The 14,944-nt window shown below is 39.5% G+C and overlaps 1 protein-coding gene across 1 annotated transcript in view; it reads left to right on the forward strand.

Moving 5' to 3' along the window:
• The window catches only part of PCCA (propionyl-CoA carboxylase subunit alpha), a 300,632-nt gene that overhangs the window by 73,907 nt on the left and 211,781 nt on the right, over window positions 1–14,944 (forward strand). Inside the window, exon 7 of the mRNA XM_086481594.1 lies at window positions 11,640–11,771. Coding sequence (XP_086337720.1) covers window positions 11,640–11,771 — 132 coding nt within the window. The remainder of the gene's footprint in view (window positions 1–11,639; window positions 11,772–14,944) is intronic.

A 14,944-nucleotide genomic window follows, 5' to 3' on the forward strand; every position in this document is an offset into this window, starting at 1 on the left:
GGGTACAATGGAGTTATCCACGTTAGAATTTGGTCAGGGCAGTGGGCTTAACCGTCTTGTTTTTATGAAAAGTGTTCCTTATTATGTATCTGTCTTTTACAGTGTTTGAGAAATTACACTTTTCAATCTAGTGTTGTGGTTTGCTCAACTCTTTCTCAATATGCAGAGTGATTATTAGGAAGATGATGCTAGGGTCACTTTATCTTCATGGCTATCAATACCAGTGTTCCTGATGCTTAACTCATCAGTAAATTCAGGGTGATGCGAGCTTGGACAGCCATTTTAAGTTTTAACTTGGTTTCTGAATATGCAGTATGAAAATAATGATGGTCAGCTAACTTTGAAATCATTGTAGAATGTCTGTAAAAACACTAGACAGATTTTTTTTTTCAGCATGATTTTTTTCTTTCTAGGTTCTGATTTATTAGTACTTTTTTTTTGCAGGCATACAGTTAATATCTTTTCACTGCAAGTTCAATGTAACATCTCAACAAGTAACAAAAAGTTAGCACCGTGTTATTGACTTCTAAATGTGTTCTCATGTTCCCCCCGCCTTTGAAAAACACAAGCTAAGGCATTGCAAAGTGCATTTACTAATTGGGCTTATATGCTTGTGTTTTGTATTCATTTGCAAAGCTTCACATGCATCTGTAGGACAGAAGAAATAGTATGGCTGTATAAAGAACGTCTTGTGCGCGTACAGTTTCTTCATCTGCTCTAACATTCAGCTTTTTGAACTCCTTGTTATTCTGTTTGTCTTCCCTATTGAATTTTCAGTTTGGCTAGAAGGATGCTCCCCTATTTCTCCTGCTCATCACTCAGTCCTGCTTTTTCTCTGTGAATGCCTGGTTTTCATTTAGATTAATGTATATTTTGTGTTAAACATCTTATTGAGTGTTCTCTGCCAAGCTGAAGGCTTTTTTTTTCCAGAGGGAAAGCCAAGTGGCCTAGAAAATAAAGTGCTACTAACTTTCTCTTCTGAATTCAGTACAGTAGTTCCAAGTGCTTTTTTTCACTCCAAACAAATTAAAAATATCATGTAGGTTGAATCCTAATTTAAAGAAAAGTATTGTCAGTTAGGAGATCTAGTACTCTCGAATAAATTGTACTTAATTGTATTCTGAAATAAAGTACCTTAATAGTGTTGTTTGACTATTTGACTGTGGCTCAAATTTATTCTTTAATTGATAAGGTGGAGTACTATGCAGCCCATCAAGCAAGGAGTCTTTCAAACCTTACTAACATGTTCAGGATGGCTTTGTGCAACACTGACATGTTACATTTTAAACTAAGAGTTTGTGTTAATGATAAAACAAATGCTGCTTTTTACATCAGGCAAAATCTTGTGTGGTCGTGCAACTGATAGAACTTTTTTTTGTGTTGCATGAAAAATGAAATGGTCTTCGTGATAAGATGATTGGGAAGACTAAGATTACACTTGTTAGTGTTTGCCATTTCCTTTGTGCATACCTGATTTCTTCTCTTTATCTTCGTGTAATCAGCAGCTATATCCATTTCCAAGATCTAATTGAACATAATGAGGAAAGAGGTTGGGCCGTTAAGCTTCCACATTCTCTGCTCTTTGTGTTGCTCATGGTGCTAAAAAGAGATGAGTTAACATAAACCTGAGTAGGCTGTTTAACCTTCTTTCTCTTCTGGAAATGTAGATGCAATAACATTTGCAGCTGAAAAGGCTTATTCCCAGTTTCTAATGTTTAAGGATGCAAATGAAGCATTTTGTCTTTTCTGTCGCCTGGAGGTGTTAAGCAAGGAAACAGAAAGAGGTTTCTAGGATTAGTTCCACAGATTTCTTTTATCATGTAAAAATCAAGGGTGGTTTCAATGCCATGAAGTGAAGAAAAGCAATATGGAAACCATCCAGAGAAAATTCTTAAGTTTCGTTTGTTCCTCCCTAAATTTTCTCGGTATTCGTTACTACTGATATAGTAGGATACTCAAACTTTTTGCAACACAGCAGTGTTGTTCAGTTCCTGTGCGTTGGGGGTGTGTGTGTGTGTGGAATGTTTTGTAAGTGATGAAGCAATTAGTCATTGACAGTGGCATGTCATACAAACTACCGTATGTTCAAGTTTTATAGTTTGTATTTGAGAAATGCTTCTAAAAACTTGAATAACTCTACTGCATTTGGGTTCTGGACAAGGACAAAATAATATGTAGCCCATCTAAAGCTTTAAACTGTTTCAAAGTGAAATTAACAAGTAAAACTTCAGCTTGATGATCAAATCCAAAGCGAAAAGTTAGAAGTATAGAGCCCTAGAGGTGGTACTTGTTCTTATCGCAGTGTCTTGTAGCTTTGAGTCCTTGCAACAAGCTGCTTCTGTGCTTGTTTTCACTTACAAAGGTATGACCTGGAAGCTGAACATGATTCTTTCCACTCAGATGTATAATATACACTATGAAATATTTGGTTAATGAGGGTTTTTTTATCTTAAAATGCAGCATTAAATCAATGCAAGCACATTTACCCTTTGTACATGTAATCTATGATAGGATGAGTTAACAACTTGTATCTTGTTAAGGAAGACGTTTACAGATTAGCCTGATTATTAAAGTTTTGGCTTTGTAAACTTACTGCTGCAGAATTAAAGAGGACATTACTTAAAAGTTTGTTTTAAATCTATTTTCTATGAAGCATTTGTGCTTGAGGTGATGCTTGACCATCTAGATTTATTCTGGCTCTCCCTGGTGTTTATGCAAGAGGTCATGCACCTTTTCTGAGAGGTTGCACACTTTTTTGGGACAGTAGAGTTAAGTAGCTTTAGATTGTGTTTATACTGGTTCAGCAACTGTGCCTTTTGTTTAAGCTGAGATTCAGAGTAGTCTAACAGATTGATTTTTTCTCTTTCCACCCCCAATATTTGAATATACATATACTGCATTTTGAAAAACAAAAATTTGCCTGTCTCTCTAGATATATGTAGATATATGCTGTTCCTGCATTCTGGTCCCAGGCTGCTTTAGAGAAGGCATATATGGGGCCTGGATAAGGCCTGTTTTCATTTGGTCCTTCAGAAGTTTGTCTGAATACATGAAAATGTATTTTCATGGCTCTGCGTAGTTTAAACTATACTTTGGAAACCAGTGTGAACAAATTCACACCAGGATTAAATAAATCAGGTATTTATTAGAAAAATGGCTTAAAGGGAGTCTTAACACATTTCCCTTCCCATGCCAAAGGTTAAACATGGAAGTCTGTGTTGGTTTATTTGCAAGTAAATGAATGTATTCTAGTTTTCAATTTTCTAGTATTGCTGCCTGGTGATCATCTTTTTTCTTTCTTAAGGCAGTGGTTGTCAAAATGCTTTAGTGTTCTTTAAATTCAGTTTTAAGTAGCGAGACAAAGTTCTTGCAGCTGTGTTCAGTTTCAGGTAAGGCCTTTTTTTTTATTCTACTAGCTTTTCCTTTTCTAAAGAACCGCTTCCAGGGTATCACTTTCTCTTACAGTATGTACTCCTATTTGAGACAGTGAGTACAGATATTTAGAATGGCATGCATGGTACAGTGTCACAGGTGGTGGGTGACACAGGTTGTGTGGTGGGTCTGGCCTCTAAAATGCAAAGTGTTTTGGAGCCAAGTAAGTTTTTATTTCAAAGTACAACTTGGAACAAGCAATGAGGTCTGGCAGGCGGGGCAGCACAGTTCACCACCACCTCTTTCCTCTAGCAAGTTGCTTCAGGCTCTGTCACTTTCCCAGTTGCCCATTAACCTTTTACTTCCGAGGCTAGTTGCTGTCACAGTCTACCTGTCTGCTGCTTATGCAACTCGAGGTGATTGTAACACTCAATCTCCTTCCCAAACTCGCTGATAAAACAAAAGCCAGGCTTCTAGAAAGAACTACAGCAGCCAAAGGCAGATGTAGTCAGAGAAAAGTAGGATGCTACAGCCCTTCCCCCTCTGGCATATTTTCTCTATCTGCTTATATTACATACTGTAGTAACTTAAGAGGTGCTATGTTGTTCTGTAGTAAGCCTGTACATAAGACTGTAATTTGCTTTTCTTCAGCATGACTCGTTTTTTAAATACTTGTTCTAATGAGTGATGCTACTGTACCTGCAAGGGTTGTCTTTTCTCTCGTGTGTGTATACATAAACGTGTGCATATTCTTAAGATCTTTTGGCTTCAGAGGTTCTGCTTATTTAATTGTAAACAAGATTGGAAGAACTCTTACTCACTGAACTGCCGGAGAGGTACTACTTTTGGTGACTTATGACGATACCTAGGCATGTTGCTGTTTTAAGCCATTTCGAGCTTAAAATAAGTCTGCATAGAATGAAATTCTCTATTTGTTAGTACTAGATTTACAGGTTGATGCCTGAGCAGATCATTGGCCACTTCTGTGAATGCTCTTTATTCTGAGCCTTCGGGATAGCAGCAACAGGGCCCAGTTGTTTGAGGTGATAGGTTGTTTCTGTGTGTCCTGCAGAAAGCTTCAGGGTGTTATTTCGCATCTATCACATTCTGTTGTAAAGCATTTTACCGGTTCAGTATTTCCTAGGTTATTGAGTGGATGTTTCTTTAATATATTCTTATAGTATATTTCCTAGGGGGATTCCTTCCCAGTGTTGAATGTACAGATCCTGTGTTGTGAGGTGATCTGTTATGTCCCCACCTCTTTCAACAGATGTCCGTGTGCCTGTTGTTGTTTGGTGGTTTTTGTTTTTGTTTTTTTTTTTTTTTTTTTTTTTGGTTTGTTGTTGGTTGTTTTTTTTTTTTTTTCTGGTGGTACTCCTGAACCTTCTCTGTTTCTGGATGTTTCATCTGGCCACTTCAACTGGATTTTTCTGTTCTGGTTACTTATTTTCTAGGTTGTTTAAACCTCTGTTGGACCTTGCTTTTGCTGCCAGCTCTGCTTCTCAGCCCTGCATTTAGCCTGTGTGACTTGGAGGCTTTTTAGCCCAGCTAGCTACTTCAGTCATCCCTGAGCTGTGCTGCGTGTCTTCTCTGCTTTGTATGAGGCTGCAGGCAGCCTCCTGTACAGGTCTGTTTCCTTGTGGTGAGCTATGAGCTGTAGATGGGAGACCGTATTTGTGGAAGATTCCAGTTTTTCTAGAACTCTTGATACTGTTTGTGATTGCCAAACTACTTATGCCCCTTCCCTTCCCCTTTGGATCTGCCTTCTTGACTGGTTGTGTGTCAAGAGGGCAGAAAAAATAAGGCAGTCATTTCCCAGTACAACAGTGAACAAATTCATCAGCTTCATGCAAGTATTTAATGGAAACCCTTTCCAGATTTTCCTGTGGAGAAAACCTGAGGATTGGGACAAAACTCCTTTGAAAACCAGACCTATGATAACAGTTTCTACTGGAGTTCTTTTCTATGGGCCTTCCTTCATAGTTTTGTTCACTAGGAAGTTCTTGAGTAAGTGTGGTAAGCTGTTACCCGCAGTTGCTGATCTTGCTGTAATCTCACTGCAACAGAATCTTGCTTCTGCTTGTGTTCTGCCTCTGAGCTGTTCCACTACTTGACAGCACATGTCAAACAACTGGTTCAAGCAGTGGCTTTGATGCTTCAAACTTCAGCCATTCTTTGATTCAAACAGTGCTCCTCAGAGAAGCAACAACATACTTTGTTTCAAAACAAACCTTAAAACAGAAATACAGGCTTGAACACAAAAGCAGGCTGGTATGGTAGAATGCAGTATGCCCCCCCCCAACGCCTTAGGGTGTAAGGATGTGCCTTACCCCAAAAGAAGGTTCTTATTCCCAGTTTCATGCTCCAGCAGCTTATGTGGTTCTTCCTCCAATGCCCATTAAGCTAATTTTAACTCACAAAAGCAACAGAAAGCACTTCTCACAAAAAAAAAGGTCGTTGTCTGCCACGCTCGTCAGCTGGGTCAACTGAAGAGTGCCAGAGCCTGCCCTTGAGAAGAGGGATGGATAGGACTGTGGAAAGGGATATGTAGGAGAGAAAGGAGAGAGAATGGGGGAAAAGGAACTAGTTGGCTCAGTTACTTCTCTGGTCACTCCTGACAGACTGCAGGCTCTGAGCCTACCCAGCCAGTGGTGCTGGACTTAAGCCCTTTTCTCCTGAGTGAATTACTGTTACCATCTTCCAATAAGTAGCAGCCTGAGTTTGGGTAATCTGGAAAACATTCTATTTAAGTCTGAGAACGTGATTCAATCACTGTATGCAACGCATCGTTTGGGTTCTACTGTAATTTTCATGAGCTTGTTTAAAACCAGCTCTGTGTTTACACAGAAATGTTTATTTTCAATGAGGTAGAGCAGCTACAATTGCTCCTGAGAACTATCCCTTCTCTTGGCCATTTCTTCATAGACGAGAGACATTTTCCTGGAACTAGCCATTTCAGATACCGGGGGAGGAACAAGAACAAAGCCTACGTTATTGCCATTGCTTCTTTGTGGTGAGGTAATGATAGGTGTGCTTGCACCTGGAAGCAGCTGGGCCCTTGGAGTGTGTTTTGCCACATCAGTGTGCTGTGAGTGGAAGAATCCCCTCACCAAATGATCCTGACAGAGAAAGCACAGATTTGATAGCTGTGTTTTTGTATGTGGCATACCTCCTTGTTTGGAGCTGCTCCTGTTAAGCTGGTGTTACGAGCAGTTTCAAATAGCTTTGCTCGAATGAAGACACCAAAAAGTATGTTTAATTGTACATAACTAACGTGGTAAAAGACAGAGGAAAAGTTTCAGTATCACTTGTTTTGTCTAAAGCTAGTTGGAACTGTTCAGTCATTTCCTGCAACACTGGGAGGCCTGGCAGCAAGTTGGCTGATTTGCCACATATTCATAAGCCCACAGAAGAGTGTATGTTGCCAAGGGAGCTAGTGTGTATAAAAGTTTATTATGCAGTTTTCTCTCCTTCATGCTTTCTATCTTTAGTTCTGCTTATGCTGTCACTGAGGTTGAATCTACTATTGACTGTATAATGTAGTAATTGTGAATCTCTGCATTCATAATTTCCAGGAGGAGATGCAAAGCAATCTCCTAGGATTGGTCTCTTCAGTTACTTCAGGTCCACAAGAGTTTGTCAGATGGACAGGTCCTTTCCAAACATTGGGAGTATGGCATAGGTCTGTTTGGCCCACGCTGTTCCCAGAGAAGTCTCAGACATGGTTGATAGACTGTGAAGGTCACATACAGCTCAACCACAGACTTCACACATGGATTTTCCAAATCTTGCCTTTGCTTGTCCCACTTTTGACATTGTTTAGTTTCTGCTGTATTTGGGGTCCTGTGATCCCTGAGAGCAGAATAAGGCTTTTGTCTGGCTTAACAAAATAACAAAACTGGGGGTGGGGGTGAGGGGGGTGGGGATGTGTATGAGCAGAGAATTAACTGCCTGTGATTCTTATGGCACTATGATTAAACCAACTACTGCTGCCCTCAGAAACAGAGGGGTGTTGGGGAAAACTCTTCAGTATCTGCTACTTGGACAAAGAAAGAACTAACTTTCTTGTCATGGAATGTATTCTGAAATTGGTCTTTTATAAAATATTCCTTATTGTTTGTCTGTACCTTTAACTATGCGAAGAAGAGCAGTGATACACAGGTATCACAGGTGTGTTTCTAAAGCAAATGCTCGTGGTGAAACTTGACATGTTCCCTGCAGCCAGATAATTATCCTTTGAGGCTGGAGTACACTGCTGCACGGGTGGAGGAGTAACAGAACTTTTGGAAGAACTTGTTTGATATGTGGTGTGTAAGCTTGTGTACATACAGCAGGGGTTCTAGTGTTTGCTGCTACGCTGGAAAATCTGTGGACAGACTGTCACCAGGCATTGGAAGTTTTTCTCGCGCAGTTTCACCACTTCCATGTGTTTCATAACCTAAGGATGCTAATGGATGAGTGATGATAAATCTTTGTGGGAGCTGAAGATGTTGTTGCTACACTCTTATGGTCTGGTTTTTGGCATTTTCAATGTCAGGCACTTGATTTTTGAACAGGTAGTTTAGTACATCATGTGTTGGGTATTGGCAATGAAGAAACTGGTGCACTTTTCTGGTCATGAGCTGAGAAGCTTTGGCAGAGGGCTTGAGCAAGCATCTTCGAGTGATGGAGACTTAAATTATTGTAGCAAGGCTTGCAAGAGTTTGTCTATTAGTGCCTTAAACTGAAAAAGTTTTTTGTGAGCTTAGCTCAAGTTAGTTGCAAGCGATGTCAGAGAATGCGCGCCTTTTCAGTGTAAGAGATAGTTTGACATGTTGGCTGGAAACCAGTGAATCTGCCTTGGTTTGTTAACTTATTTTTGACTTATGGATGTTGCAGCATGCAGAGTTATGTGCTTTCAGGTATTTTGTGATATCACATTGAGGTAAACTATTTTGTTTCAGATTTTGTTGCTGGGAAGTAACTGGATACGATGACTACCCTAACTGACTACCCATATAGGGGAGTAACTGGTGGTACTAAGCTGCTGCTTGTTCACAATTAAAGAACTGTTCTGTGTAAGGCACAAAGGTTCAGAGCAGGTAAAGCTAAGAGGTGCATGTGTCTACAAGTGCAGTTTGTAAATTCCGGATGTTAAAAGTACGCATTAAAAAAACCAACGAAGATATGGGTTGCACCAGGTGATGCTTGCATTAGAGTAATGTGAATCTGCTGCACATCATGTTGTACTTAGTTTTTAATAAGTAGTATTGGTTGTATCTATGTGGAATACGACAGCTCTACAAGATTCATGTAGCAAATATACTGGATGCAGCAGATTCATTTATTGAAATGCCTTGGAGTGTTCTTTCTCAGGTTGTTCATGAATCTCTCCTGAATGATGCTGTTCTCTTCTTATCCAACTACCTGCTTTGACAGGACCAGGGGATGAACTGGGCACTTTGAAAGACCATGCCACAAGTTAGTGAGAGGAGACAGTAAGTCAAGCAAGATGTCCTGTATGTGCCTTTTGCTGGAAAGATGCACACTTGCTGATGCCGTGATTGTAATTCCCATCCTTTCCTGTGACCTCCAGTTTGAATGAAGGTTTTCTTTTCTGACAGAAGAAAGTCACAGGAGGAAGAAAAATAGCATAAGAGTAGAATATTGGAAATAGCCTGCAAGCTGGAAGTCTTGGATGGTCTGTTAGAGCAGGAAAAGTTTTGGACCCACTGTCTTGACCTCTGGAGATCCCATATTTTTGATGGTAGACTTTGAGCAGAGAGTGGGGAGAGGAAGCAAGACATAGTGAAGTTTGAAGTGGCATTGATCAGAATGCAAATGCCAGTATTATGGCAGAAACTGTAGAAACAGGATATTTCCAGGTTAGGAGCGATACAAGAGGGACAGCATAATCTGCAGTTGCCAAGCATGTAAGTGAACCTTTTCCACAAAACTTTCTAAGATTGGAATACAGTTTGATGACAGAAGGGAGCTCTGCTCTACCTCCAGGTATATGCAGGCACCTATTTAAAACACTTGTTAAGAGAAAATGGTTATCAGCTTTCAGGTTGTAATCTGCTGCTGTTTCTGAAATGGTCAGCTCCAAACTTCATGTCACTATGGTTTCAAACATCAGCTCCTTGCTTCTTGTTTCCCTTCTCTTTTTAAAAGTGAATTTCTTTAGTGTTTGGATCCTCCCTCCTATTGTTCTCTTCCCAACTTTGTAAGAAGGCTATTCATCAAATCAGTATTACTGAGTTGCTGAACTAATAAGCCTGCTGTAGAAGAGAAGAGATGGGCTGAGATAAAAACCAAAATCATAGGATGGTTTGGGTTGGAAAGGACGTTAAAGATCATCTAGTTCCAACCCCTGGACAGGGACACCTTCCACTAGACCAGGTTGCTCAAAGCCCCATCTAGCCTGGCCTTGAACACTGCCAGGGAGGGGGCAGCCACAACTTCTCTGGGCAACCTGTGCCAGTGCCTCACCCACCCTCATGGTAAAGAATTTCTGCCTTATATCTAATCTAAATCTACCCTCTTCCATTTTAAAACCATTACTGCTTGTCCTATCACTACATGCCCTGGTTAAAAAGTCCCTCCCCATCTTTCGTTTAAGCCCCCTTTAAGTACTGGAAGGCCACTATAATGTCTCCCCAGAGCCTTCTCTTCTCCAGGCTGAACAACCCCAACTCTCTCAGCCTGTTCTCGTATGGGAGGTGCTCCAGCCCCCTGATTGTCTTTGTGACCCTCCTCTAGACCCGCTCCAGCAGCTCCATGTCTTTCTTATGCTGGGGGCCCCAGAGCTGAATGCAATACTGCAGATGGGCTCTCACCAGAGCAGAGTAGATGGTTTGTTGTAAGTTAACAAGTGTTTGATGTAGGTGAACTGATACTCTGCATTTGGTTTGGATGTTTTTGCACTGAGCTTCCTAGTGTGTCTGTAGTACTTACTTGATCTTTTCTGTTATCTCTAGCACCCTATTAGCTAGATTGATAGGATGTTGTCCAGGCAGAGCTTCTGCTATTACACTGCTCCTGCTAGGCAGCTGCTGACAGTGAAAACAGTGACTCCCAACCATTTTGGGAGCCCTTGGCTCTTGTAAGATTGTGAATAGGAGGACATTGTTCCCCAACTTAAAAACCATATTTTTCCTATGTCTGTTATGTGGTTATGTACTACCATCACATAAATAGACAAAGCTTCAGCAAATTACTTTTTATTGTTAGTGACGGTAACTGCCTGGCAACCCTAACTTATGTAGCACAAGTGTATGTCAGAAAGACAATGCAAATTCTGATATAAGAAATTGAACGTTTGCTGTTGTGTTAGTGTTGGCATTAAATAAACTACCCATTGTCTGGAAACAAGTTGTTTTTCAGCATTTTGCAAGTGTCTTAGAATTGGGGGGAAAAAATAATCAATGAAACAGCTGGAAAAATTGTTCAAGGCTAGTATGCTTATTCTTTTAATGTTTTCTTCCTATGGTACAAAAGACGTTAAGTTGCCTGAAACATGCATTTACTCATTGATGCATCAGTAACTTTCAGTGAAACAGTTCTGATTAGAATTGCCTCTAGCTCAGTATAGTAGTATTGACCCTGGAGAGGTTTGAAAAAATGTCTGCGTACTTGATCAGTGAAGTCTATTGGTGGCATAGAGAAACAGGAGGAAGAAAAATGGAATTCAGTGTCCTACCTATGTATTGAAGTTGCAGTATTAAAGTATTTTTTTAACCTATTTCCACAGTAGTATTGGAAAAGAGAGTTGCCTGAAAGAATTGGGGAAACGTTATTTCACTTTACCTTATTTTTAAGATCTTTAAATACGTTGAGTAAGAGACTGCGCTTTCATTTTGATGTTTCATCAAGATTTGGTTTTAGGAATGCGTAACGGAATTGTCAGCTGCCTATATTTGTAAATCACTGGTGCCTATTTCAATGGTGAGTTAACTAGCCTCTGTTTTCTCAAGGGCTATTTCTAACTTTCAAGCTGGACTACTTCTACTTTCAGCTATTTTTCTGTGGTCTAGCCTTGATTTATACAAATGCTAATTATAGGGGCTTTGTGTGTATACGTAGTTTCACAAGGTCATACACATTTTTAATGAACTGGCTGAAATGCTGCTTATATTGCTAGGTTGTTACATAAATAGATCGCTATGTCTTCTCAATGTTGTTTCATTAATCAGCTCAAAAAGAGAGAAAAAAATTAATAGCGATACCTGTGTAAAGCTGATTTTTAGTTTTGTCTCATGAAAGTTATATCTTCATTGCCTTTGCAGGCATCAGAAGGTGTCACCTTCATTGGACCTGACACACATGCTATTCAAGCTATGGGAGACAAGATTGAAAGCAAATTGTTAGCCAAGAATGCAAAGGTCAACACGATCCCTGGCTTTGATGGAGTAGTCAAGGTGAGAAATCATTTAATTACTGTCTGCCCACTGTAGGAACAGAGTCTAAATTGAAGTACATCTACTGAAGGTCTGATGCAGAATGTAATTATAATTTCAAATTTTTTGATAAGATGTGATTACAAGTGGGGTACAGAGTTTTACTAGCAAGAGAGCTTTGGAGAAGAGGAGAAAGTCCTTCATAATAAATGATGTATTAAGGACTGCTTCTGTGGAGTCTCTAAAAATGTTTTGCTTTAAATTTAACATGAAGGCAGGTAAATGTGCTAAATATCAGGTGTGGATTCGACTGTCTGCACATGTCTTTACATTTGACAGCCCTAAGTTTACAGTGAGGTTTGTTACACTGTATGAAGTTTCCATTTTATGGTCTGTGCTGATGGTGTAAGTTTCCCATGTGTTGCAAAACTCAAGGTGAGGCTGAGGGGAAGTTGGTGGCGCTCTGTGCAAATCTACAGCTAGTATTCTTCCTGAGGTCTTAGAAGGAATGATTTCCAACATGTGTCTAAAAATATTTGGGTTGTTTCTTTGTATTTTGTAAGGTGAAATAAAATGTCTTGGTTTTGGTTTATATTTTGCTACAGTGATTAAGTACTGGGCTTTCCTGTGTGTCTTCACGTATTTTTTGTGTTCATCTAGGTAAATGAGCTTTTTTCATTTAAACTTTTGTGTATGCCTAAAACATACAAAACATACTTTTCTATATTATAAAATATTGACCTCCTGGGTTGAAATTTTTTATGCTTGACATGTCAAGTTAGATTTTTTCAAATAAAATTTGAGTAAAACTGAGTTGCGTGAAAAAATGAAAAGTGTTTCAATAACACTTTAGTGAAGGGAAAGCTTGTCAGGTTTTATTTATGACAATTGATACTGACCTCTGATCATCATGAATCTTATTTATTTGATGAAATAGGAAATGTCAAGTTAATTTGGAACTGAATATGTTGGTGGAATGCAGACTGTATTTTAAGGACCAACATATACCAGGGCAATGATGTTCAACATCATGTCAGTGAAGGTGAATTTTAAACTCTGTTAGGAGGAAAAAAGCCAAACCCAACTAAATGAGAAGAGTGAATAGAGTGCGAAGGGGCTAAGCCTCCACAAAATTATGTGTTCTGATGAGGATGCCTGGAGAACTTGGCTACTGAGAGAACAATAAAACAGTGAAAAAGCTGAGCTCAAAATGCACGAGAGAATTCTTCAATAGTTGTGATGGAAATGCCTGGTGTGTGTAATGCCTGGCAGTGGGATATGCCACAACAGGTAGAAGTGCAAAGATTTGTTTCTATTCTTGAGGGTTCCATATGAGTGTTAGGCTGGTATTTGTGACAATGCTGAAGTCCGGCAGTGATAAATTGAACTCTGCATTCCTTCAGGTTTTTGCGGCATGTTTTAGCTGTCCTTGTGTATGTGGTCCTTTAGCGCTCATAAGGTTTAACAGCAGCCAAGCTATTGTGCATAAGATCCTCTGTTCTGTGTGATATTCTGTGTATTCTTCTAGAAATCCTGACAGTAACTTCTAGAAAAACATCTAATTAGGAGATAACTTTGAATTAATCATCTAAACCCCACAAAACTCTTTCTAATGCACAATCAAATACTCAAAATGCTGGTTTTATCACTGTATCAAGTTAGAAGTTATGTAAGGGTCTGCTATTCTGCTAATATAAAGAAACAAACTGGCAGAGTAGGATAGTGGTTAATGAACAAATAGCCATATAACCAGTGAAACTGAGCTACTTACCTGTATGCACCTGTTCGAGACCTTTCATTGCACTGTTTCTGACAATTGTCTGAAGTTCCTGACATGACATGAAAGAATGTGAGTGATCTGGTGGGCAATTGGCCATACGCAACAGTAGTCTTAACACCAAATGAACTGGAATGTAGGATTGAGTTGACAACTCCAATCCTCAGCTATTGAAAGGAACTATGCAGTAGTTGCTTAATCCTGAAGTGTCTGCATCTCATCAATTTCACATACCTTAGCCTTGCACTAGTTGTGATTATCTGAAGAGTGTTTATAAAAAAGAACACGAGATTAAAACACCCCCCCTGCAGTGTACCCATCAAATAAGAAAAAGGAGAGTCCACAGACATTGACAGTGTTGTAGATTCCATTGTAAAGGGGCAATGAAAACTTTACGTTAACCAGTGCTTTGGTTACTAGGTCTAGGGAGTAAGACTTCTGATAATTGATATTCTCATCCTTGCTATGGATCTAAATATGTGCCTGTGTTTGTCCTCTGGTCTCCTTCCTGTGGTACTGCCTTGCTCGGATGAATACCCGACTAATTAGGTCATACAGGATGCCTGATCTTTGTTTAGAGCTTGATGTACTATTTTGCCAATTCAGACTAGGATAGGAAGGGCAAAGCTGTGATACCAGATACAATCAGAAGAGCAACACACAAGGAATTGGAGAAATGTACATGGCTTATGCCATTCTGTGGGAGACCTGTTTGGTAACAGTTATGAAGGTTTCAAAATCTGAGGGTTCTTTTTTTTTTTTTTTTTTGAGAAATAAATTTTTTAAAGTGTCTGCTAGATACTTGAGTTGATTAGAGGTGGCTTCATCTTTATAGTGGAGTCTAATAAAGCTGGAAAAAACCTGTATTCATGCCTCTGACAATGCCAGAAGTTAAGAAAGATCAGTTGCATGTATTCTTTGTGGGTAAATAGTTAAAAGTGAATGTAGAGTAACAACTTAGGGTGCTTCGTCATTCAACTCAGGACTGCACTGAAAATTTTTGTTACTTCAAGAGTTGTCTTTATCCAGCACTTGTTATAATGCTGCAGATACATAGTCCCTTTATGAATAAAGGGTGTTTCCCTCCTCTTGTTTATGTTGCTTAGCACTTACACATAGTGGACTGAAGCTGCTAAGCTTTTTTAATAGTATCTTGGAGAAATTGCATGCAGAAAAATTCCCAGTGAGTAGAAATTAAATTAGAAATTTCAACAGTATACTTAAGGACTTGGAAGGATTTAAGAGGATGCTCAGCATTAACAGGCGCAACTAACCATTCTCATATAGGCAAATGCTGTAGCAGGTATGAAACTAAGAATAGAAAGATGTGGAGAGGGTAGTTTGACAAAGGATAATTTTCTTCTCATCCCGGGTTCAGTTTCTTAGTTGGCTGGGGCAAGGGTTATTCAGTCTGCCC

Source organism: Leptosomus discolor, chromosome 1, assembly GCF_034619465.1.
Source record: "Leptosomus discolor isolate bLepDis1 chromosome 1, bLepDis1.hap2, whole genome shotgun sequence".
Lineage (NCBI taxonomy): Eukaryota > Metazoa > Chordata > Aves > Leptosomiformes > Leptosomidae > Leptosomus > Leptosomus discolor.